The sequence below is a fragment of the Lonchura striata genome, chromosome 1A, assembly GCF_050655825.1.
Source record: "Lonchura striata isolate lonStrDom1 chromosome 1A, ASM5065582v1, whole genome shotgun sequence".
NCBI lineage: Eukaryota > Metazoa > Chordata > Aves > Passeriformes > Estrildidae > Lonchura > Lonchura striata.
In genome coordinates this window covers 42,494,088-42,520,917 of record NC_140741.1, presented here as the reverse complement: position 1 = coordinate 42,520,917, position 26,830 = coordinate 42,494,088, and the positions used below count along the sequence as shown (strand labels likewise).

Genomic DNA, 26,830 nt, shown 5'->3' with positions numbered 1-26,830 from the left:
TACAAAAGATAATTATATTTTGTTTGTATGAAATGTTTATAAAATAAAGGTTTTCATTCTTTTTATTTTCCTCACTCTTAGGATTTGTACGTAATTCATAAGTATCACTTGTGATTTCAGAGAAAATAGGCATAAAAATAATGGATTATTTTCAAAGTTACCCTGAAGTCTCACAACTGTATTTCTTGCGATTTTTTTACTGCCCTTCAGACATATGATGGAATATTCTTTAAACTGGCTGTCTTTCTAGTGCTTCAGTTTTCTACTTGCTTGCTCCAGAATAATTTAGATGTAATTCTGTCTTTGCAGTAGTGGAAGAAATCTACTATTGGTTTTTAAATGTATTAATCTATTTTTTAGAAATAGTCCCAGTTCCCTTCCAGTGTTGTCACTGTCAGGCATCCCATTGACTTCTCCAGGAGCAGAAGCAGCCCAAACCTGCATGTGTAAAATATTTATTTGTTTTCATTTTAATGCAAAAATTCTTCCTATGTATGATAAGTGCCTTCAATCACTTTTTCTAATGTGTAAAAAGTATTTATATCTTTAAAATAATCTTTTATATTAAAAGGGAAATCAGAATCAGTGAACTTGGTTTTCAAAACCACCTTCAGTTTTTTACCTCTACTTCTGCTGCTGCCTAATTTTGAACTTCAAAATACCTCATTGCCAATACAGCACATTAAATTAATATCCCACTGCTTGAAATCTTGATGTTACCATCTGCTATTCATTTTTTAAAACTTTGGAAGTGAGAGGGGGGCCTTATCAGAGATAACTGATAGCAGATGTCACTGCCCAAATAATGTCATAAAACAGACTTGGGATAGTGAATTTTATTTCAGGACATTCTGAAAAAAAAATGAAAGAAAATACTTGTTTCCAAAATTCAATAACAAAATATTTCTGTAATGTTCATTGAGAGGAAAATCTCCTGTTTGGTGCTATGTTGCCTGTATAGCTTGAAATAATAAATAAGTAATAATATATGTGTAATAATTTAATTTAATGACTGTGACTTGTGTTTGTGAAATACAGTTGCATTTTAACCCTTCTTTTTCATGCATGTTGTGTGGCTTTGTGTTTATATTTATTGTTCTCTTTATTAAGGAATGTTAATTTTTAAAGCCCTTGAAAAATAAAGGGTGAGACAGGTACTAACCACTTTTGCTGAAATGAGGGTTTTCTTTAACCTGTGTGTTGAAATTAACTTCATACAATACTTTAGTGACATTGTTTTAATGGGGAAAGCTCTTATATTTGAACACAAAAAAAAATATTGTTACTGATACAAGTAGCAGTTTAAGCCATTGACCAACTGGACTGAAATAGACAATTGGCACAGTCTTTGATGGTAAAGCTGAAAGATCCTAGCTCTTGAATCTTGCTGGAGCTGTAATTTTGTGGCCCAGTTGTCTCCCACTGAGTGACACACAGAGAAGAATGAGGATCATAATATAATGCTCAGCTCTTAATCACAAAGACATAACATGGTTTTTACATTGCTAAAATACTTTTGGCAGGAAGAGGTTTGCAGAACTTTCAGACCTTCCACATAGAAAGAGGACAAGTAAGAGTGACATAGTCAAATAAAAACAATTAATAATAATAATAATACATACATACATACACAAAACCCCAACAACCAGAATATAATGAAAGGGGAAAAGAAGCAGGTCATACTATACCTAAAAATATAGAGCCATTTAATGAGAATGAAAGGAATCTGAAGCTACTAGTGTATTTATTAGAACTTTCAGAAAAGCTGAAGGGTTCTAGGTGGTCAGATCCTTGTGAAAATCATTCTGAGCTGCTTGTATGTATGTGGCAGCTTCGAAAACCTCAGCCAGAGCCACTTGGTTCAAAGTGGTTTTGGACCTCAGATTTAAAAGTTATTAAATATATGTTAAAATATTTGCATTTCCAAACACTTGAATGGGTTAGGAAATTAACAATATGTTCTGTGCTGCATGAGTTCCTAGTCCTTTCTTTAAAAACCAGTAATTGGGGGAGACTGGTGACTCCCATAAGACAGGCTGCTCTATTGATCAGTGTATGTTCTAGCATGCATCTATTTATGGCCCTTTCCCTTCAGTGACAGCAGGATTAAACACTTATTTCCTACTGAATCAGTCCTTCAGAAGCTTCCATGCCTGCTCATATTTGTGTAGAGGAAATGTAATGTTGCAAATATTGTTAGTAAATTGAAAATATACAGAAAAGTTATCTAGGTTGAAAGGAAACTGGATTTCAACATGTGAAGGTAGGTAAAATGTTGCATTTCTCATCCAAAATATACTCATATTTTCATGCTAAAATAATATTTATTATAAAATGGGGGGGGGGGGGGTTTAAGGTTAAGAAAATGAAATCTTGCCATTTCAATGGGGATCAATTTGGCATGCTTTGGCCCATATCCCTGCACTCCATTGAATGCATTCCATGCCATTGGATGGATTTCACTTTGGCGAAGATTTTTTTTTTTTCAGTATCCATGCCATTTCACTCATATCTTCCCCTCAATGTTCTGTCTTCCTCCTTGATTTTCCCCCTGATTTTGCAACATCTGTGAGGTTAGTTTTGGCATATCTTGGTCCTTTCCGCTGCAATTCATGTAATCCCAGTCTGTTTTCTCGTAGTCACTAAATTTCCTAATTTTCTCTTTTTTTTTTTTTTCAATTGCATTTAATTTGATCATATCTCCTTTCAGAGTGTTTCTAAGTCCTTCTTTCCCGTTTCCAAGATTTCAAAGGGGGTAAATTTTGGCAAGTGTTGGTCCATGTCACTGCACTTCATGCCATGCCATGCCACGCTTTTTGATAGCTTTCACTTTGGTGAAGATTTTTTTTTTTCAGTATCTGTGCCATGTCACTCATATCTTCCCCTCAATGTTCTGTCTTTCTCCTTGATGTTTTTTCCCCTGCTTTTGCAACATCTGTGAGGTTAGTTTTGGCATGTTTTGGTCCTTTTTACTCCCCCTCATTTCCTCCCAGACCATTTTCTTGTAATCAAGAAATGTCCCAATTTTATTTATTTTTTTTCCAATTGCATGTCATTTGCTCATATGCCCTTTCCAGAGTAAGTCCTTATTTTCTGTTTTTTCATTTTCTTTCCTGAAATTTAATTCATTCAGTTATATTTAGTTAAGTGCCATAGAAAAAGTTCTATTTTCTATGCTTCTGAGAAGTTGAAAAAATTTCTGACAATACTATATTGTGCCAGCACATATTGCTTTTTATTTCAAGTTTTTTAAAGTTTAAATACAAAACCTTAGATTTTAAACAAATGAAAAAAATGATATTATGTTTTTTATAGAGCAGAAAGGCACACAGAGATTATGTATTTGTCATTCCTTTAATTTCTGAGCTACAGTTTTTCATGTTTTGCTGTTCCTAACATGATGAAAAATGATAAATCAGAACTTGCACTTGCGGGGATCCAGCTTTTCTTCTGCTTATTTTTAGATTTTTTCAAACTCAGCTGAAACTAATTTGTCTACTGTTGTAAAAGTTGTCTTATGTCTACTTACTTTTGTAAGTAGTTAATTGAAAAGGCCCTAGCCCTTAGGATAATAAAATCAAGTCTTAAGTAGTTAAAATAGTACAAGAAAAGGCTTTTTAACTGTGCAAACCCTTTGTGAAAATGCAACTTCCATAATATCATCCTCCATCATATTAAAAATGTGCTCCAACTTTCATTGTGAAGACCTGTGAACAAAATGTCCCTCTCAAGGGGCCAAAGTTACTTTTCAGTGAGAGTGCAGATTATGTCATTCCTGTACATTTGTTCAATTTTCCCCAGTTTCACAGGAGACTGGAGACTAACCTACCTGTGATAGAGTCAGTTAAACTGTGTCCAGTTTTTGGAAGCAATAAATTGATTAATTGTGGATTGCTGTTTGGTTTTCATGGAGGTTTTTGAGCACAGCTGCTGGATGGACAGAGATACATCTGTTATTCTCTATTTGAAGAATGTGTCCTGAAATTTATCCATTTCCTTGAAACAGAGGGACCCCTGCATTTCTTTTTCTCATGGTGGATTTCCTTAAGGTCTCCTGTCTCTGTTTCTGCCAACCTTCTTTCTTGATGCTTGCACTTTGCTCCTTGCCTCCAGTGCTGCTGCTTTCATGTAATTGCTTAAAAGGGTTACTAGTGCTACCTGGCTGTGGGGTGCAGAAAGATGAGTCTTGCTGGAGTCTGGCCAAGTCAGTAATTTGATGTCTGCGATGCTGTAATGGTGAAAGTGCCCATCTGAAGCTCTTGCAGAAGGTATCAAAGGTGCAGAGCAGGACTGCAATTTTGTAAATTTGACACAAATTTATACTTGTAGATTAGATTTTCAAAAAGACCTAGTGAGAGTACAGCTCTGTTCCTGACTGCCACTGATTTCAGAAGGAAAGGCAGAATTATTTGTTTAGGGTGTTGGTTTTGTTTTTTAATTTACTAATGTTTCTGTATTTTTAACTGTGATTTGTCTCAATCTGTTGTAGATGTCATTCAACTGAATGATGATAAAAGGTACATATACCAGATGATAAAAGGTACACATACCACATAGCAGGAATGCTAGCTGAACACAGTAGTTTATCTCTTTTCTCACTCCCAGCAATTAATAAGCTCATCATACTTTTCATTGTTTTAATATGTACTGTAATGAATGACAGTTTCAATGTTGCTTGAATGACGGTTGATGGTAAAACTTCTAGCACAGATACATGCAGAAACTTCAGTGACAAATTTAAGACTGCATATGAAATAGCTGAGCCTGCCAAATGGCTGCTGAAAGGAGGTAAAAATACCTCTTGGTTTCCTAATTCTCAGGTGGTAACCAAACAAAGAGGACTCAATCAAGAGCATGTAAGGCAGGAACAGAACTGTTCAATTTTTACTCTAATTGAGAGATGAAATGGAAGATGTAAAGGAAGAGGTAAATGAGATAGCAAATATGGTGCATCACCAGTGTTGAATGCAAACTCACAAAAATAGGATTATTATTTTTAAATTTCCACCCACCTTAACATCTCCATAATCCATTGTTCTTGTGTTATTGCAATAGCTAAAAGCTTGTTTGAAAGTCTAATAGTGTCATATGAGTCATGTAAGTAAAGCAAAGAGAAGGTTGCTGACTGGAAAAGCTCAGTCTCATTTATGAATACATGTAGACACTGTAGGAACACAGGGCACAGCAGAGCCTGTCTGAGTATCACAGTAGGAGGGGGAGCTGAGCATAGTAACTCTTGGAGAGTTGGTCTGCCCATGAGCATGGTCTGGTTTTCAAATGCTCTGTAGTTGGCATCAAGAAGGATCTCAGGCTTTAGGCAGCGATGGGCAGAGTAGTGCTGTTCATCCTGAGGGGAAAAGACATGACAGGGCTTTCAAAAATGGACCTGGTCATCTGTTTTATTTGTTCTGAACTTGGAGAAAGGGATAGTATTTCAGATGTCAGAAAGGTAGGCCAAATTAAGACTTACTCACAAATCTAACTGGAATGAATAAAAGACATTCTGTAGATTATCATTAAGTGGAATCTCAAGGGTTCTGGTTTTGATTTTTTTCCAACAGCTGCAAAGCTGTTCTTCATCTGACATCCAGGCAGATTGCTGTTTCCTGGCAGTAAGGATACTGCCAGCTGCACTGGCCAAAAGAATTCAGACCTTGTGGTGTCAACTTAAAAAAATCTAAAGTTTCTCAGCATCATCAGCAGAGTGTGGCTTCTTCAGTGAAATCCTTTTACCTGCAATATATGTGCTGATGGTTCTGACTTTGTTTTAATCAGGATGTCTTTATGTTTAAGAGGAATAGCACATTCCTAGTAGATGCCAGATACATCCTCTCAGGAGTTTTTCCTTCCTGTTATTCACATCACTCATAAAATCTATCTTTAATCCTCTTTATTCCTCCATCATTCCTGCTTTTTCTGTGTTCATATGTAGACGTATGTAGCTTCTCATTTATGTCCATCTGATAAATAGATATACTTCAGCATGGTTGGAAAATGGTTATTCAGGAGTTTTTTGTTACCCTTAAGATGAAAGCTGAAACAAAATTAAAAAGGAGTCCAATAGAAGCAGCTTTTTGATGGCGCATACAGTGCTCAGTCCTGACAGAAAAGGTTTGGCTGGGGACAGTGGCCAGGTTTGATGACCTCAGAGTCACGGCAGTGCTCAGCTGCCACTTGCAAATAGCTGTGAGGTTGTACTGCAGTGCACTCTGTTGTTAACAGCCCCAGTGCACACCTGGAAGCCTCAGAAAACAATGTGGATGGGAGACACTTGGTGCGTGCCTGCTTCTCAGCCTGTTACACAGCCAGGATATGTGGTAGTCTGAAAGAGGAAAAAATGTAGAAGTTCCTCTTGGGCTGACTAGAGAAAAGAATCACTGCCTTCTTTTGTTCCTGAGTTAAAAAATTCCAATTTTAGATGATGATACTTGGAGTGGATTGTCCTCTGTTCTATCCCGCTCAGAGCAGTAGATAACGGCAGTTCCTTTGCACAGGGCCTGTCCTTCCTGAGCTGCTGTGCTGAAGAGAATGGCTTCTGAAAAGTAAACTTTAAAATTTCCCTCATAAAAAATAATGAGAACTGACCTTCAACAGTACTTTCCATTATAAAAGTCATGTAGTCAACCACACTTGTGATTTTTTTAATCAATTACAAATAATTGAGGTGAAATCACTGGGGAGGTGTCCTGAAAGGTGATCTTCAAATATAAGCTTTTGAAGAAACACTATAAATAAGTTTAAATCAGAGCAGTACTCTTACTTGAAAGCTATCTGTATACAGAAGAGGCGTTATTGTTAAGTACTGCAGTTCTGTTGCAAAATAATATCCAATGATACTTCCTGGATGAAATTTAGGCCAACATTAACTAGAAAGACATTGCAATCTGCAGAATCTAGTTATAAATGACTCAGGTCGCAGAGGAAGGCTTTCTTCATATGTTAGAATAAAGGGGCTCTGGGACTCTCAAGCTTGCCTACATGTTTCCTTGTAAAAATATCTTGACAGATCACAGCAATATATTGTTTATAATGGACAGATAAGGATGCAAGGTTAAAAATTAATTTCAGATTGTGTAAAAATTTTTCTTAATAATTAAGGTGAGGCCTGGTGATTGTGGAACCATACTTCAGGTTTAGCAAGGATTCAGAAAGGACTATCGGGCAGCTCTAACAAGTACATTGAGGATTCAGTCTTGGACAGATAATCCAAATCTATTTTTTAGGTGATAGTACTTGCAACAGGTAAAAAGTATTCCTTTTTTTGTGGCATAGAACTGGCAGCTTGTACTGTGAAGTCTCACTGTAGAGCTTGAACAGAATATCCACATTTTTGACCTCCCTCTGCCTAAAGCCTGGGAAAGAACAAAAGATGAACTTCATGCAAGTGAGAATGTAGCATCCCTGTCATTGAAGATAAGACTGACAAACTTCTGTCAGGAATGGTCCATGTAAAGCTGATTCAAACTGAGTAGCATCGTGGATTGGACAATATCTATAGTCCTTCTTAGCCTAGCCTTCATCCCTGCTATTTCTATAGTTGTAAAAGCACAGTCAGAAAATTGGCAAAGCAGACTTACAGACTACAGATGGAAGAAGGACTTAATCAAATCAAGCTATCTTCTGGACTTCAGAGAAATGATGTTCAGAAATAACACTGAACTTTTGAAATCAAACCATACTCAAAGAAAGAAGTTAAAAATTCTTCACTATTGTGAAAATTGTGCTCAATTTAAAAATTGTTCACTGTAACTTCTGTAGGTGACATAGGTGTAACCTAGATGTAACAGTAAATAACACACACATTTCTTGGAGTTCAATCTAATTTTTCTCAGGAGTGATGGAATGTTTGATCCTTGGTCCTTTCTGGGTGCATGAGCTAATGGTATGCATGCTTGTACTTCTTTTAGCAAACAATTACTGACTCTGAAACAAATAATTCAGTAGGATCTCATTACAGAGTTTGTTTTGCTTCTTAACAGTTTCAACATACTTAAAGGAATGAACTGTTTCACTGCTTTTATCTGAAAAATGCATATTGTGTTCAAGCATTGCAAAAACCCCTGGGAAGATGAAGCAAGCAGAACAGGCAGACACAAGAAGATCTAATTCTAATACAGCAAATGAGAATTCTCAACTAAGCAATGCTCAATTGTGCAGTTGTGATCCCACTCTACTTCTAGAATATTAGGAGAGTCCAAACAGGCTTTTGGGCCAAGTAGAGATCATCAAAATGCAGTTTGTCAGACAACTCAAGCAACTACCATGTTTAATATCATTTTAAACTGAACTTCCTGACCAGCCACAAAAGTTCATGACCAAAAAAAGATGGCAGAAAAAGGAAGAAAATACCTTTTAACATTTATAATATGTTTTATCCTTTTTCAGTGCTGCTGTTGTGTCTTAGCTGCTGCAGGCATTGAACACCACACAACCACTCCCTCCTTCCCCCTTTAGTGGGTCGGGGTCAAGAATTAGAAGAATAAAAGTAGGAATACTCATGGGTTAAGAAAAGTTATTTTTATAGGTAAAGCAAAAGCTGTGCTAAAAGACAAAGCAAACCAAGGGATTCATTCACCACTTCCCATGGACAGGCAGGTGTTCAGCCTTCCCCAGAAAAGCAGGGCTACATCATGCATGATCATTTTTTGGGAAGGCAAATGCCATCACTCCACATGCTTCCTCCCTCTTCCCCACAGCTTTTATTACTGATAATGACACTACTTGGTCTGGACTGTGTCCCCTCAAAAATTTTGCACCTTCCACCCTCCTTGCTGGCCTTGAGGCTGTGTGACATTGTTCAGCAATAACTAAAATACCCACGCATTTTCAGCACGGTCTTGGTCACAAATCCAAAAGCTTGCACTAGTTACTACAGAGAAAATTACCTCTATCATCTTCTAGTCACTCACTTGCATTTTAAGTCTCTGTATATCTAATACAAATACAAAAATAAACTGTTGCATGTTTTCCATTTACTGGTCTGTTTTTTAGTATTCAGAATCCCACCAGGCTACCAGCTAAACTACACAAAGCACTTTCTTTAAAGAAAAGGTTAAGAAAAGTTGGTAAAGAATCCACCAAACAATACAAGGTCTTCAGATTTTCAGTGAAATAATAATAGCAAAAGAATCAAAAAGCTTGTAGTGAAATTACATGTCTGCTGCAGAAAGAGCCCTAATTCGGTAGGAAGTGATGGCATGCCTGTCTGAGAGTCCATCTGTGCCACAGAAAGCATGAGTTTTGTCAGGCTGATCCCTACAGTACTATTGCTATGAAGAAAATACAAACAGATGAATCCTAGTTACCAGTGTTATGGAATGACTTTGAACAATAGTAATGAAATCCAGCTTTTTACTGCAGATTTATGTTTTTAAAAGAACATGACATATGGGAAATATTACTTTATCCAATGTTGAGGCAAGTGCTGGAATTTCTGTGTAAAATAGTTACAGCATGGGGTTTTTTCAGTTTGCTTTTTTTGACGAAATGTTCATATTTCATCTGCGATGTAACATTCTTACAGATTTTTTCTTCCTTTCTTTGGTTAGTCTGCAGAAAATATATGGAAAATAGTGCTCTCTCTCCATAAACCTCCAGTTGTGTGTAATGTCATACAAATGAAACCACATTATAGACAAACTGAGCCATGAGGATCACGCTCAAGTTTGAGTGGAGGGTGGTCAAGCAGCCAAAATTACTGCAGTTGTACTTTCCCTGGCCAGGAGAGTGAAGCCTTGGGAAGATCCCAACCAGATCAGGGTGGGCACCAAGCAGTGAGAGGACTGTATTCCATGAAGAGTGTGTAACAACAAATTAGGAGCTTTGAGGAGGAACACAGGCTCATGCAGGGGAAAGTTCAGCCTTGTAAGAAATGCACTGTGGGCTCAGTGCACTAAGAGGACAGGAGTGGCTTCCTGAGCACAGAACAAAGCTTTGCTCCTGCACCAGTGAGAATTTGACACTTCTTGGTGACGTTACAGAGCTGAAGGAAAGCCAGGCAGGCAGGTGTCTTAGATCAGTGTTCAGTATGCCGCCCTCTAAAGTAAATACTGGTGGGGTTACAGGTCAGTGCAAGACATCCACCTGTAAGCTGCATTTAGTTGCCTTTAGGCACTTCAAATCCCACTTAGATCTTCTATGGAATCTATATTTTCATTCAAGGAACTGAGCAGGATCTATGCTCTGTCCTTAACAGAAATGCAAAGACATTCCCCCTTGACATTGGTGAAACCTTTTTATTCAGCATTTGAGTGATTTGGTGTTCTGTCTTTGCTATTTTTTCTCTGTAATGGAGGACAGGAAACACTTACCTACAGCTGACCCTGCCTGCATATGATGCCAAAGCACTTTGGGAAGAAGTGATCCTTTTAAGAACTCTTTTTATGTATTATCTAAGGAATGAAGCCAGAATATACCAAATTTCAGGAGAATACTTTACATACAGAGTAATATAACCTCTGAAGCTTTCCACTTATAATCCTGGATCTTCTACATCCATGGAAAGTATATTAGCTTTTTCATGTGTTTAAAAAAAATAAAATTGGAGCATTCATTTTTCTTCAGTTGCACTAAATATCATCTATCACTGTTTTGCAGTGTGCTTTACTCATATGCTCTGCACTCTTAGAACAATTTCTTTCTTTAACTTGTTATTAGAAATAAAGGAAAATCTGTTTTCAGGGTGTTAATTGTCATTATGGGTTTGTTAAGCACTGAGTTGGCCAATCTGTTAAAAAGATTGTGCATGCATGTAGAATTAGTGTTTTCACTTTTTAAGATAATTCTTATAAGGTACTTTGTCAGGGCAATCTAGGTGCTTCTGTAACTGATATGTTTGCAAAGCTTTAAGAATAACAATCCTCAAATCAGTTGCCTAAATTTTATTGATGTCCCAGTGAAATTGTAAAGGATCTGGTCCTTAGAGATATTTAGGTTTCTATTCCTCACATGTGCTTGGTGGGAGAGAGTCACCGCAGCAGACGTATGAATCTGGCACTTTGGAACCACTCTGAAGTGGGCAAGAGCAACTCCATGAAATTCCAGGAGATGCAGTACCCCAAGCACTTGGCTGCAACAAAGCTGCTTAAAGGCGCATCTTAGTTTAGTGCTTTATTTGTTTTTAAGTTTTGGCAATTAGATTTAAGCAGAAGTTTACATATGCGTAATATCTGTGGATTTTTCTAGCTTTTAAAAGCTTTGGGAGTTTCCTTCCTTCAGAGCAAAACCACATTAATATAATGAATTAAACATCTGCATTCTTTCATGAATTAAGTAAAAAAACCCACCCATCCAAAACACAAAACAACACAAAAAACAAACAAACAAAAAACAAACAAAAACCCCCAGCTGAAAAGCTCTTAAGTTGAAACCCATGAGGATGGCAGTGAGGCACTTCTTGCAGAATGACAGTCCTTTTTTTCACTGCAAGATCTATTCAGCAGAAGGTTTGGGTACATGTGACCCGAGAATCAGACCTTGATGATTATGGGAAAAAATGAGATAGCAAATCTATATGCAAAAATGTTGTCTCTGTACACTTTGAAGGATTTAATGCATTTAATGTTTTTTGATATAGTCCCAAGATGTTGAACATGTATTTTTAAGTTTCAAACATAATATTAAATTAATATGGAGTGAAAATCTCCATGGAAAAAGTTATTTAAATGTGGCTATTTACTTGATGTGAGTTAGTGATATTTTGTAACTTTTTGTCTTTTACAGAAAAAAAAAATCAGATTATGCATACAAGCTACATTTTTTTGTTTTTAAAAATACAAACATTCTTAAAATAATTGAAGGTAATTTCTGCCTTCAGATTTTAGTAATCTTTTATCTTTGTTTCTGCATTTTTACATTAAGATACCTAGGTTTCAGCCACTTTTAATCATCAAAGCTAAACAGTATTTAAGTGAAATATTTGTAATACCTATTCATAAATTCTCTGCTATTTTTAACATCTAAGCTGGTATTTTCCTTTCTGAACTCCCTCTTTTAATTCCTGTATTCTAATTACAAAAGTAGAACATCTTTATAAAAGAGAAGCAGGCATTTATCTGGAGCTGGTAATAATACCTTCTAATAAATTGACACAAAAATCTTTAGTTTTTTCTTTAGAAGTAATAACACAAATTATAAAGATCAAATAAGGACACTTAAATATAAAAGAGATATTTAATAATAAAGAGATATCAGTTGAATTTGAACCAACAAAAAGAAAAAAACAGGCCAACCACAGAAATTCAGATCAAGTTCTCACCTGTGTAGAAGTAATGTAATGCTGTATATAGTAAGTAGAGATATGGGAAGATCTTTCTAAGGCTGAGATTCAGGATAAGACATTTCTTTGCATAGTCTATTACTGTTAGCAGCCATGAGCCCTGTGCAATAAATAAAACTTCTGTTGAATAGGATATATCTGCATAAGGTATATAAACAAAGATGTGTATCTGCTGAAAAGTGTTGTCCTGGTACTTAATGTTGAGGGCAACAAATAAGAGTGAGACTGTGCAGTGCTGTGAGATTGTGAGATCACTCTGTGCTGTGGTAGCCTCACCTCCTGAAGTGGAGACTTCTTAGGAGAGTTTTTTTGGTTGCAGCTCTCAGCCTGGAATGCTGTCCCCACAAGGCCTCTCCTGGGAGCTCTCTGGAGCCTGATTTATTCTGCAGAGGAGGCCATTGAGGAAGAGGGACGTGTAGGATTTTTCTGACACATTACAGTGGAGGTTAAATAACTCTGTGTTGTGTTTCACTTCCTGCTACAGAATTAAAGGGAAGAACATTTACAGTTTAGGGGTCCTTCAAGTCTATAGTTTATGTCTGAACTTCTTGGAAAAAAGCTTTAAGGGAAGTTAGACTCAAATATAAGATAGTAACAGTATTTTAGTTTATTATGCAAGTTATCATGCCTGCTTTGATAAATAAATCCTCTGAATCAGAGCTGTCTTCTGAAAGGGTTTTATAATGATATGATTTAAACATTTTAAGTTTTTTGACCTACATTAGCCATATATTAAAACTTCAGGTATTTTTTGTTCTTTTACTGTCCAAATTAATAAAACATAAATTGTAAAACTACAAGAACATGATTTAAAAAATATATATTGGAAGGTTTTGCTGAGAGCAAAATAATTTAATTTAGAAACAAGCATTCTTTTTATTAAGATTTTAGAGTAGACATGTAAAAGGCAAACTGCGGCAAAATCAGTGCCCTTACCTTTTTTGTAAATATAGTTGCATAAGAGAAATAGGACACTCATTTTATTTTGTGACAAATGTATTGCTTCTTTCTGCAAAGTTTTAATTTTAAGCACATTGATAGTTTCAATTAAACCTTTAAGAATATACACATAAATGTTTAAAGATATGTAAGTCCATGTGATATTGAGGACAACTGAGTAAGTTGAGATTCTGCTTAACAAACCGTTAAACAAAAATGTTTCTTACCCAGCAGATTAATTTATTACAGATGTTTGTTCTCTATTTTAAAAACTTTCATCCAGCTGTTTTCTCAGGCAAATATTTACCAGGTTTTGTACTGAATGACCCGAACTTAACTTTCTGAAAATAGAAGACATATGTATTCAAAAATGTTTTGTTTAGTTAGCATGTAATGCTAATGATGTAGATGATGATGATGTGACATAAAGGGAAGAGAAATATCTTAATTACTTTTGAGGAAAGTCTATATTTAAATTTTTTTTATATCCACTAAAAAATTCAATTTTTATTGGACTATTATTTTTCTACCTGAATTAATTTTCTTTCCTTAGGAAGTGCTTTTTCAAGCGTAAAGTAAAACATTGATGAAATCCTAGAACAAATTAAGCATGTTCTCTTTCCAGACGGAAAAAAATTGTCTCCATTGATCTAAGTTTTTTAATAGGATGGTGTAGAATATTTAAGGAAATATGACAAAATGATGACAGTATTTAAGAAGGAAATACTAAAGTACTTATACTCACGTTCATGGTTCAAGAGGAATCAGCTGAGTAGCCACCTAATGTGGAAGAAGTTCAGATGTTTGATTTCCTTGTTTGACTGAAACAAAGGTCTGTAGCCCTACTCTGTAGGTGTATAGGAGGGCCCTGATGTGATGAATCAAAACCTCACTGATCAAACCTCAATGAAGTCTAACAGCAGTCCAGCAATTTCGCAGAGGAATGGCCATTTCTCCTGAAGAGCCTGATCCATTTTTGACACTGGAGGCAGGCAGGCAGGCAGGAAGGAAGGAATGTCCTAGAACCAGCTCTGTAAATTGTAGCAACTTTGTGGAGAAAAGGATATGGGGTGCCCCACCTCCAAGGACTACACTTAAACTGGTGGTGTGTACCACCTCTTCTTTGCCTATTTGCCACATACTGTAAGATACCCAAAGCTCATGGAGAGGAGTTGCCAAGCAAACATGACTTTGTAGCCTACTGGCTAGAAACACACATAGCCATGATATTGCATTGTGATAAGCATCCTGCCTAAATGAAAATAGCAGTACATGTGCTGGAAACAGCTGCTAGAGCATGTTCTTGTGAGATCACAGGTGACATTAGCAGCAGGCTGTCTCCTGCATGGATGGCTGGGTGCAGGTATTTCTCAATGATGACATCAATGAATGAACAAGATGCGAGAAATATTTGGCACCTGATCTATAATGCTCAGTATGAGACAGCTTAGAGAGAAGTTTCAGACACGTACAGCAGATGTTGTGTCATAATGCAGAAACTCTAATGGCTGAGTCCATTTTGGGTGAGGCCGTGGCTTCTTCTGGTTTTCTTATTGCTCTGAGATTTTTAGCAAAGTAGTGAAATAACACTTCTCTTTTCAGTGTTCTGTTTCCTGTGGAAAAGGTTTGAAGTTTCGTGATGTGCATTGCATTAACAGCTTCCAAGCAAAAATAGAAGAAGACAACTGCAAACATTTGAAAAAACCACGAATATACAAAATATGTAGAGCTGGAAGATGTCCTTCTTGGAAGGCCAGCAGATGGAAAGAGGTATGTAAAAGCTTCCATAATTATGTTCTCCATGAAAACATGAGGCAATATCATTTTCATGACAACACTGCTTCAGTGGGAATAATTGTCAATACACACATCACAATGACATTTGCAAATTAGCAAGTACTTCATTGTATTTTATTTTTTATTCTTTCAAGAGTAATTAAAAATAAATGTCTGTGAAAACTGAAATTATTTGCTAATCTGAATTTTGTACTGAATAGCTACTTAGGACTATCCTCATCTTACCTTGTACATTAACAGTGAATTTTAAAAGTTTAATTCTTACCTTTTGCAATGAATTCAGTAGTATCACTATTTGCTATCTTAGTCTAAATACTGAAATGGAGCCATGTTTGTGGGAAAAGGACAAGAAAAAGGGCTCCTGGGCACAAATACTGGACTTTTCCCTGGTTTGGTCTTATAAAACATCTGTCACTTTGTAAAATTGTGTGTGACTGAGCACATTGCAATATTTTGCATTTCAGTCACTCTTTCAACACAAAATTCCCCGCATTGGTAAAGACACAGTACGACTCTCCACATTTTGGCCACACTTGATAGAATGATATGAACTTTATGATTGAGCTTGGACTTTTAGGTAGGCTTTGGGACATAATAGTGCTTCTGCCTAGGATAAAAAGGAATTAGGTTTATCTCAGCAAGCATTAGTGGTATAATGAAATTCCTTTGGCCAGGAAAGAGGAAAAGAGGCATTTGGAATTTAAGCTTTTCAGGGTTCAAAATTCTTAGTACTACCACAAAAGAGAGTGTCCTCAGAATATTACACTTTTGCAAGATTTTCTAACCTCTACACTGAGATTTTTTTTCTCTTTTATTGTAGTAATTGCATTTTAAAACAACAGACAAGACTGTCAGTCTCTAATAAAGACAAGATGTAAGCTCAGAGCTTCGACTGTAGATCTTGCAAAAATGTAAACTTTTGCTTTGCATATGTCTATAGTGATTGTCCCTACTGTGAATTAAGGTAGGCAGAGAACTCAGTTAGGTACCTCAGATGCATTATTTTCTGTATTTTTGAAACATTTTAATTGTAGTTTTGCATTTTCAACATAAATTTCTTCAGGTATTGTACTTATATCACAAGGTCTGTGAAGTATATTTTAAATAATATCCTAAGAACTTCTAATGACAGCTGTACGCCCTTCTGGGGACTGCCTCGTTTTGTAATGACACAGCTAATTTTGACCCATTTTAGTGCTCCGTATCCTGTGGAGTGGGGACTCAGCAGAGGGACATTTTCTGTCGGGTGCCAGGCGTGGGGCGGGTGAGCGATGCACTGTGCAGCCGCGCCCTGCGCCCCGCCAGCGCGAGGCAGTGCCAGCAGCGCCCCTGCCCTCTGCACCGCTGGCTGGCTCGTGCATGGGAGAAGGTGAGTAAGGTTTTCAACGTCTATGGCTTCATTGAGTTTCGTAATATGTATACAAAATAAGTTTGGGCTTTCTGTTACTTTTAAATTTTTTTTTCCCCATACATTTGGATACATTTCTAGTAGCTGTCGTGCTGCAGAATAACGAATTACCGTGCTGGAAATTTTGAAGGTCAGGCTTGCAAAACTTCAAAAGTGACAAAAAATGTCAAAGACTTTATTTATCCTCTCTTTTTATAAATTCTACAGGATTTGCTTGTCTCTTGTAGACAATAGCTCTGGTGGAGTTCTGAATAGGTACTTATTTATAGGACTGTCTCTACATACTTCTCTACATAGTGCATAAGATGTTTAATAAATACTTATTATGAAATATCTTTTTAAAAAGCAGCTTTTTAAGAACAGAAATGCAGCAGTAATGTCACGTGGAAGTAAACACCGTGGAGGTAAAATCTTCAGACAACACTGTTTATAAGAATTTCTCTATGGAAGATTTAAAGCATCTTAAAAACATGAGCATCTTTTTTTGTTAAAGAAAAGATAAGAAACAAAATAAATCTCATTATATTCCTACCAAAGAGGAAGCAAGATAAGAAAATAAAACTCAGCATTCTCTTAACAAATATGCTTTTTCATATTTAAGAAAGACACCTTCAGGAGAGAGCTGTCATTTCTAAAGGTGTAATTACTATTTTCTATATGCTAAAAATGTAATAACTTTTGATATTTTTGCAAACATGCAAGCATGTAAAGATGGGGAAGACAGAAAAAACAAAAATTATCTATAATACCTGAAATGGTGTGCAAAGAGCCTTTCTCTAAGATTGAACAAAAAAACATTTCGTGCATTTGTGTCATATTAATAATCTGACATGCTAAATTTTCTAGGCTCTCCCTCTCCCCATCCATCTCCCTCTCCCTCTCCTTGTTTTGTTTCAAGGTCATCTTGTTTTGTTTTCAGGATCGACTTATTCCTTTCATATTTCTCTGAAATCTTTTTCTGTCTCTTTACTTTTCATATGGAAGGGCTTTTACACTCAACCTGCCATCTTGGCTTGACATTTTAATTTTCTCCTCTGTCTCACCCAACAGTTACTGTGTCATTGTTATTATAAGCTGTTGATTTTTTTAAGCTGATTAGAAGTACTTGAACACTGAAAACAAAGTAAAAGACTCTTATTCAGTGAATAATTTAGTCTGACATTGATAGCAGATGTCAAAAGGTGTTGCTGTCTGGGTTTTACTGGTGTGTGGCAATCAGTAGGTAACTTAATTCTGTAAATGTCTAGATAAATGGTGATTAATTTTTTCACTTTTAGTGCTCAGCATCATCTAGAAGAAAGGAAATATACCGGAAAGTAAAATGTGTGAATGAAAACCATCTCCAAGTGGATGAAAGCTTCTGTGATCCTGCTACAAAGCCTCCATCTTCCAAAACCTGCAGAGTATCTCCCTCTAAATATGTTGTGCTTACAGGAGAACTGTCACAGGTACACTAATTGTACTGCTCACAAATCCTTTATTTATCTTTACATTTAAGAATGTTATATTGCTGTAAAATGTAGGTTACATGTGTGGAGAAAAAGAGAAGTTTATTTGCCTTTGAACATGGCTGTCTTAACTTTCTCCACATTGACCTTCCAAGTCAGCCATGATTTACTGTAGAGGCTGTTAGTGTGAGTCCTCCCTTACCCACCCAGGACCTGAGATCACTAACTAGAGGAGAGCTGCCCCTGCCACAGGATTCCTTTGCTGGTTCCCAGGAAACTCTCTTGCAAGTTGACCTCACTGGAGTAACCAAAAAGCTTTTCCTTGATTTTAGTGAAGTGTTCGATCAGTGCTTTGCTTCCCTTGCATGTCTGCACTGCCTGTGTGTGCATGTCTGTGCATGTATCACGGCTGAGAGGGAATGACAGTCTGTACGTGTGTCACAGCTCTCTGGAACCTCTGAGGAAAGGGCCCCATGGGGCTTTGTGGCTCCTTGCACATGGAACTATTGCAGACCTTCACTTCTGCACACTGATGTTCCAGCCCAAGGTGGCACGCCTCCAATGACAGGCTTTTGCCAGAGCAATGCTCGGAGCTGACTTACCTATAATGCAATTCTGCAGAAATGTCACAGGAACTTTCACAGAAATTATGTCTGTGCTTGGGGATTTTATTTCAGTGCTCAGAGAGCTGTGGGCTTGGTTACCAGCAGAGGATCCCGTACTGTGTTGCAATCCACTCTGTCCAAAGTCAGCACATCCATGGCCTTCGGACTGTAGCGTACCGAGAATGCCCAGTGGAGCCATCCCCGTACATTTATAAATGCAATGTCAAAGGATGTTCACAAGCAGCGACGTGGACAGTGGGGAAGTGGACCAAAGTGAGTACAGATGTGCAAGCTCATTTTTTATAGCTGCCTCTGGCATGAATAAATGCCAAGAATAACTCGTTGACATAATGATGTTAATTATTTGCTTCTTTCTAAACCAAGTCTTAATGGTTATCTATGTCTAGTGCTCAGCATCTTGTGGAGTGGGGATAAAGCAGAGAACAGTGGAGTGTATGACTGAAAATGGCTTATCTAGTGACTTGTGCCTGCCACATTTAAAACCAGATGCCAGAAAGATCTGCCATGAGAAAGAATGTAAGTAATAGCTGTGATTTTATGCAGTTAATGTTTTCCCAGGTTACTTACATTAAAGTTATAAATATATTTGGACTGCAATTATGGAAAATTAATTCCTAAAAGTAAGCTCTGTTCCTGAAATATTAATATGATTTAATCATTCATTTTGAAGGTGAAACTCCTACCACCTGCAAAGATATGCAGATTAAAAAAGGAATTAAAAAGGATGGTGAATACCTACTTAATGTTAAGGGAAGGATGATAAAGGTACTGTTAATATTTATGAGTTTTTATGAGTGCATATTTTTATGAAACAACACTTTACTAATAAAGATTTTGCTAAAGGGTTGCATTTTCTCTCCCAGATTTATTGCTCAGGCATGCACTTAGAAAATCCCAAAGAATATTTGACACTGGTAAAAGGTGAAGCAGAAAACTTTTCTGAAGTATATGGATACAGGTACAGAAGTGGTTTTGTAAATATATGAAGTGCACTTATTCCTTCCAAAATAAAATAATAAAATAATACTTACTTTTTTGTGAGAAATATGAGTAGGATTTTTTTCCCCTTGATTTTCTGTTTTAAATATCCAGGCATGTAAACGCACATACAGAAATGCAGCTACTTCCATCCTGAAATTATGTTAGTTGTACTAAATGATTATATTTTTTTTTCTGTCTTGACTTCTGTAGAAATTACTTGTATCCACATTAGTGTTTCAGTTGAGCCAAGATTAAAAGCTGCGCTTCTTGTTCAGTTAAGGTTGTTTAATATTTTTATGTGACATAGTGCAGTGCACTAATTTTTTACTGTGATATTATGTTAAGGAAAAATCTCAAAATGAAAACGAAATATTTTCTGTTCTTTAGGTTGCAGAATCCATATGAATGTCCTTTCAATGGGAGCAGAAGGAAAGACTGTGCCTGTCGAAATGATTACCTTGCAGCTGGCTTCACAGTTTTTAGCAAAATAAGATTTGATGTAGCTTCTATGCAAATTAAAAGTAAGCATTTTGTTAGTTTTAGCCAATTCAGCATTCTATTGAAATTGGATGTGGTCACAATTACCAAATTGCTATTTTGATCCACTTACAGATCCAGCTGTGCAATCTTGGGGCAAAGTTCTTATTTAGTTTAAGAATTCAATGTCAAAAATAAAAAAAGAAAGAACACCACTACTTACCTTGTTAATTTGTCCCAAGTGTTCAAGTGGCATGAATCTCACAGATTCATATCTTATATGTGAACTACCTTCATTTTCTAAGCTTTTGTTCCCATTATTTCATTTTATTGTAGTCCACAGCCTTTTCTTTTCTTGTGGAAGTCTTCGCTTCTATGCTCTGCTTAGTCCCTTTTCAGACCTTGGCAGACATTAAATAAATCTTGACACTTGGTGCAGTGTCGAGGTACACATCCATCTTCCTCCTAACCCACTCTTATCTCAGAAAGAAATCTGGCTTTATAGGTTGGATTGATGGTGAAATAACCAAAATTCAAACCATTGTTTCTCAACCCAAAACACACAACCTTCCCTTCCAAGGGAACAAAACACAAAAATGTACACAATAAAACAGCCACATTCACACTTTTCACTGTTTCCCTCTGAACTTCAAATGCAGCAGTTAGTGTTGAGTAATTTTCTGTTTTCTAGCCACAGATTTTCTTTTTGCTCAGACTATACTTGGGAGAGCAGTACCATTTGCTACAGCTGGAGATTGCTACAGTGCAGCCAGATGTCCACAGGTATTTATGATTTCTTACTCCCATAAAATGTTTACATAAGAGGGGGAAAAAAATGTGTGACTTGTTTAGATCTGTAAGGTTCTAAACCTATCTCCTATTCTCTGAGGTCAGTGTACAACATTAATAACAAATTTTTTCTTACTCTCTTCTCTCCTATTCCACCATTCCCCCTCATAGTTTTTCCCTCAAATTGTTTACTACACCCTTTTTCTGTAGGCTCCATGTATGTGTTTCCACCTTTCTGTGTGTTTCATGTACTGCTCTGCCTCCCTCTGGATTTGATATATCCTTTGTTTCCCCTAATACTTTCTCATTCTTTATTCTCCTCTAGTGACTTTTATATTACCTGTATAATTTTTCTTATCTCTTCCCTGTTTCTCTCCTGGGATGTCTTCTCTGTTACTTTACTTCATGTCTTTGAAGACTACCAAAGGAAATAAATATTTTTTTAGCAGTTTACTTTAAAATTTCCACATGCACTGTTGTGCCTACATTAGTGTTGTACTGGGTGGTGCTTTTTAGATTAACCTCTATATTGTTGCAGTTTGTTGTTTGTTGTTTCACATCACAGAGTAGTTTTGAAAGACATGAACAGGACCCCTTTTGGATGAAGCTAAAGCCAACAATGAACTTCAGAGGAAGGATCTTAATATACTCTAATAGGATTGAGGATTCAGTCCATGGGACTAGGGGAGAGTTAGTCCAAAATAAACCCCTGATTTGTGCACTGTCCACAGACTTGGGCTCTCTGGGCCATTTTTTACTTTACAGGTCTGCTTATACTGCATTGTCCTTCTTGATAATGCAGACATAGCCCTAGTCTGACCTAGTCAACCTTTTGAAGCCCATTGGCAGAAACAGGATTCCTGAGAAAACACTTCAGCTTGTCTTACTGCATTAGACAGTTTAGGATGAGGTCAGCTGTCCTTGGGAAGTGAATTTCTTTTCACTGGTTATAAAGGAGATAGGACCAACTGGCTCACACTTGCTTGGAAGTGAATCCTTGTCACCCATCTCTCCTGGTTGACTAAACTTAAGACCAGCTGTGTGGGTGGACACAGCCAAGGGCAGATTGAGACAATTTATGTGCAATTTTTCTACAAATGAAGTGCTTAGCTTTGGCAGACTTAAACCCTTGGCAAGAAAACTGTTGAAGTTCATTATAGTATTGGATGCCTTCAACCTGCAAGTCCTTTGAGCAATATAATGAATTTTTGCAAAATAATTTAGGTAAATCATCATAATAAAAGCTGTATATATATGTATATATGTATGACATTCTTAAGCAATAAAACACAGAAGCTACCATTTGAAATAAAAATTTATGAGATCTGAATACAGAAATCCAAGTTTTCGGTAAATAATGCAGAGCTGTGCAGTTTTCTGATTGTAGTGCTGCCTGAACTAATCATTAGACTCTTTGTGGAGGTGGTACGTCTTTGTAGCATATTGCACTTCTCTGTGAATGCAATTTAATAAATTTCTGTATCCCAGTTTGTTTACCAAGGTAGTGCAATTTGCTACTTTTAATATATTTCCTATTCTCATAGGAACTGACTGAATCTAGTTTTCAGAGTCTGTATTTGTGTAGGCAAATGTTTTAGAACCAATATCTTCTCTATCTTTTGTGAATGGTTTGTATTGCAAAACATTCCACTTAAAAGTATAGTTATTTATTTTAGCATACTCTTACATTCTTGTTCAGTTGTGTTATTTGTTATACTGAAGAAGCAATGGAACATGATAAGATGATGATGCTTAGGTGGTGTATAAACATTTGAAAATTAGGTGTCTAAGAAGTGATATGTCTTTACAGACAGCAGTATGTTTTGATCATATTTTTCCAAAAAATTCAGGAACTTAAAAAAAATAGTATTTCAAAAAAAACAGCTTCATCCTTGCCTTTTGAAAGTCTGTACTTTTTGTAAATTAAAATTTCATTTGTAGAAAGGAAAAAATAATTTCAGTTGTGTGATGTTAATTTTGTCTTCATATTCAGATGCTACAGATCAGCTGAAGCACAACTGATGCTTATTGCAGAATAACTTGGTTTTGTGTTGTGAATGTCCATAGAAAAAGTGTAATGCAGCATAATCAGCCCATATTTTGTACACACTTTTCAGTACTTCATATTTAGACATATTCCAAGCGATATCTGCAAATATGCCAATGTAAAATCTTTTAGTGTTTTGAACCCTGTTTATCAGCTTTTTTTTTTTTTTTTTTTTTTTTTTTTTTTTTTTTCCTAGGGACAGTTCAGCATTAACTTGGCTGGTACAGGTCTGAGATTACCCAGTACAGTGAGATGGATTGCTCAGGGCAACTATGCAACTGCTGACATACACAAATCCCATGTGAGTCAATGCTGTTTTCCTTTACCTGCTCTTATAGCTTGGACAAGTGGTACAAGTGTTGACTGCAGTGAAAGCTACAGTGATTTTTGTGAGTCAGAAATAGCATTCAAGTTCTCTGACCCATTTAAGTCTTCTTCAGCAATGTTTAATCACACTTTCCAGTATCAAATTCAGATCATCATTCCCTACCTACCCTTCTCTTAACTGATTTTAAGAGTGTATAGTGTTGATTTGGTTTATTAGAGGCTTTGAAAATGGTTTTAAAAATACCCAAACACAACACCCAAACCTCCATATTTTGTTCAAGATCATCCTACTACAAATGATCCTTTTTGTTGCTTACTCCCAACTTTATTAGCATAGGAGACCAAAAGACCAGTTAAACAAGAACAGTAAGTGTGCATGGTTTAAGACAACATCGGATGGTAAGCCTGGGAATGGTGTAGAGCCTTGGGAACAAGGTGTAGAGTGGTAGTGATAAAGGTTCTCTGTTCCTGTTTTGCTAATGCTGCTGCTTCTTGATTTAGTGTTTCTAGGTATAATTTGTCAAAAGGTCTGCTGTGTGTAAACATCTAGAAGCCTTTTGTGCAACTGTGATTTCAATCATTTTTCTTGATTGTCTCTTCTCTTTGTCCGATTCCCAGGATGGTACTAAAATATATGGAAGATGTGGAGGATTTTGTGGAAAATGTGTTCCTAATACCATTATTGGTCTCCAACTTCAAATACACTGAGAACTCTGATGTACTAAGAGCATCAAAGCAGGGACTTTTGTTATTTAGGTTCAAATTATAGGTGCTCTGTATATGTATATTGTAATTTTTTTCATTGTCTGTAGTGCTCATTACTGTAACATTCACTAATAAGAATTCCTGTTTTCTTCAGGATTTACTCAATTTTGTATTATCTGTTTGTGGGCTAGCAAGTGCATAAAGTACAATCAGAAACCTTCAGGCTTACAGGAGAAACACTTATTCCAAGTAGAGTATATACTAACAAGTAAATTGCACTGGGATTACTTCCATGGGTAACACTCTAAATTTTACCATAATTGTAATTCTTTACCTGTAACTTACCAGTATAATTCTTTATAGAATTCAGTAAATTTAACCTCTACTGACATTTTTTGATAGATAGTGCTAAAATATAGAAAGGAAAGCTTTACTGCTATATAAAGAGACAGGTAATTTCAATACTTCAGTTTTGCACAAACTTGTAGGTATTATCTGTCAGTAACTTACAGCTGAAAAGTACATAGCCAAAATGCTTGAGGTAGTTTTATAGATCTGTGTGTTTCTCTGTCAGTGAGAGCATTTTCCCCATCTTTTTCATTATATTCTTTGTGGTGCTCAAATCTAAGCAGAAATACTAAGAAGTGTGGTTTAACCTCTGTAGTCCCTGTAGCACATGTTAAACATCAGGTCTTAGGTTTGGATACAGATATTAGGTCTTGCTGTGGATAAAAGAAAAGAAAATACAGAAACAAATTGCTTCAAAACCTGATTTTAAATCACTGCCTCTCATCCAAGTATACTGTGAAAGCAATGTATTCTGTTTACCATAGGATCTTGTGTATAATTGCACAAATATGTATTTGCTTAAACACTTTCCATATCCACCTTACTCCTTTATCCTGGCCAATGGCACATTAGTAAAGGCTGTAGTGTGCATCCTTCAAAGTCTGATTCAGCATCATTTTCAATAACCTTTGTGAAAAATCTGGACAGAGGCAGCACCCACAGTGGTTTTGGTGTCCATCTTTGACTCAGTTTGGTTTTTCAATGTCTGCTATTTAAAGGAGTCACAAGGTTTAAAAAATTATCTAGCTCTTTGATTTGTTGGTTTGTACTACTTTACAGTCAGAACTGTAGAAATATATGCATATACAGATAATGTGTTTTAGGGCCAACTCTCAGGTATTCAGAATAAAATTTTCTACCTGCATAATAATGCATATTATTGTAGCAGATAACTATAATGTAGCAGATAATTATACATGCTTTTTGTGACCATACACATTCTGTAAACCAAATATTTATTTTGCATGCCAGTATAATTGGTAGATCAAGTGGCAGCTATATCACATTTTTACCCACAAAAAGTTAGCCATGAATTAGCAATATTTATTAATTAAAAACAATACTCTACCACAGAAGTGTATACAGCTTCTTTTAAGATAACACATGTAGGTAATTATTTTGTGATCTCTGCATCAGAAATGTATTTTTGCACTATGTGCCTTATAATAGTTGTAAACATTAATAAGACTATAAAACATTATTTTCCTAGAAGTGTTTACATTTGCAATTAAAATCTTGTAATTTATAAAATATTTATATAATAAATATGCTTGTGTGAATGGTACCATGGTACTTTTGTTTGGGTTCTTTTTGGCATTGTACTCTGAGTACAAAATGTTGCAAAAGCATTTCAGCTTCTTTAAGCTGAAATAAGATAATTTACAGAATAATTATATTCCTAATGCTTATTTTCAGTGGTATACATTGTCTTATACTGGAATAACTGGGGGTTATAATTACAGGAAAGATGTCAATAGAAGCAGATCCTGCTTCAGAGGGAAGAACTCCATGTCTGTCTGCTCTTTCCAGTTATCCTCCCACATTTAGCTATAATTTTTTTTGGGAGGGGTTTGCCCTGAAAGTTGTTAACTGAAATAATGTAGAAATCTAAAATTATTTTCCTCTCCTTGTGCTAACTCCAGCTTTTATAGCATGTTCCCTTGCCTGCTTCTTTGGCAGAAGGGCAATGCAGTTTGCCTCTATCCCCAAGAGGACTTTTTACTTTTCAGCTCATTTAAAGGCTACAAAGCATTCAGCTCTGCTGCCACAAAGTCAGTCTGTAAATCCACTGCCAAACAAAGTGACTTTTAATACAGTATTCAATACATAATGGTTTTCTTGGATAATAAAATGCATTTTTGAATAAAAATGTACTCTACTTCTAGCATGTCACGTGGTCCAAATGCTGCATAGAACAGCACTATATTGTATTGTAGATTTTTTAATTTTTTCTTTCTTATACCGTTGTTTTAGAGTTTCAGCCTATTGTAGGGAACAAGCAATCATTATGTTCTGACATTTTCTGACTTTTTTTTTTTTTGTGGGATTCTTTTTTGTGGTTTTTTTTGGTTGTGGGTGGGTTTTTTTGGTTTTTTTTTTTTGGTTGGGTTGTTTGGTTTTTTTTGAGGAAAAAGGGCTTAATCAGTCATCCCAATTCCAACTTTCTGACTTTTTATCCTGAGGGCAATTTAAGAAAAACATAAGCCTGATGATCAGCTCTGAAGAAACTGGAGACTTGATGATGCTGACATGTTAGGAGGCCATGCAAACAGAAAAGCAGATCACAGGTTGTACTTGCAGTAAGATGAATTTCCATCCCACTGGGCAGCCAAGATGCTTGCCAGAGTGGCAGGGTGCTCCATGACAGAGCTATCAACTCCACCTCCTGGGTCTGCATGTGCTGAGCTGCCATTGCTGGTCACAGTCACACAGCTCTCCTGCTTGGGTTCATGCTTAAGAAATAAAATGCTTAACTGCCCTACCACCATTCCATAGAGAAAAAATATAATAATGAATGGTAACAGCTAAAGAGGATTGTAACAATGCTTTGTTAGATGGCTTCTAGGATCTTTTCAACCCCATCAATGGCAGCATTACATATTAGGTGACAGAACTGCACTTAACTTGGCTCTGTGTGCACTTCTTACCTGTGTGTGCACA

At 36.3% G+C, this 26,830-nt stretch overlaps 1 protein-coding gene across 4 annotated transcripts in view; it reads left to right on the top strand.

Annotated features, from left to right (window-relative positions):
• The window catches only part of ADAMTS20 (ADAM metallopeptidase with thrombospondin type 1 motif 20), an 86,487-nt gene extending 60,110 nt beyond the window's left edge, over positions 1-26,377 (top strand). For 2 of the 4 annotated variants that reach the window (XM_085569741.1, XM_085569743.1), the window contains 10 exons: positions 14,819-14,986; positions 16,209-16,382; positions 17,699-17,869; positions 18,547-18,747; positions 18,882-19,011; positions 19,166-19,260; positions 19,359-19,453; positions 19,864-19,997; positions 20,645-20,736; positions 22,986-26,377. In XM_085569741.1, coding sequence (XP_085425867.1) covers positions 14,819-14,986; positions 16,209-16,382; positions 17,699-17,869; positions 18,547-18,747; positions 18,882-19,011; positions 19,166-19,260; positions 19,359-19,453; positions 19,864-19,997; positions 20,645-20,736; positions 22,986-23,294 — 1,569 coding nt within the window. In that variant the 3' untranslated portion in view covers positions 23,295-26,377. The remainder of the gene's footprint in view (positions 1-14,818; positions 14,987-16,208; positions 16,383-17,698; positions 17,870-18,546; positions 18,748-18,881; positions 19,012-19,165; positions 19,261-19,358; positions 19,454-19,863; positions 19,998-20,644; positions 20,737-22,985) is intronic. The other 2 variants (XR_014952204.1, XM_031503673.3) reach the window with 2 other exon arrangements.
• The last annotated feature ends 453 nt before the right edge of the window (positions 26,378-26,830 follow it).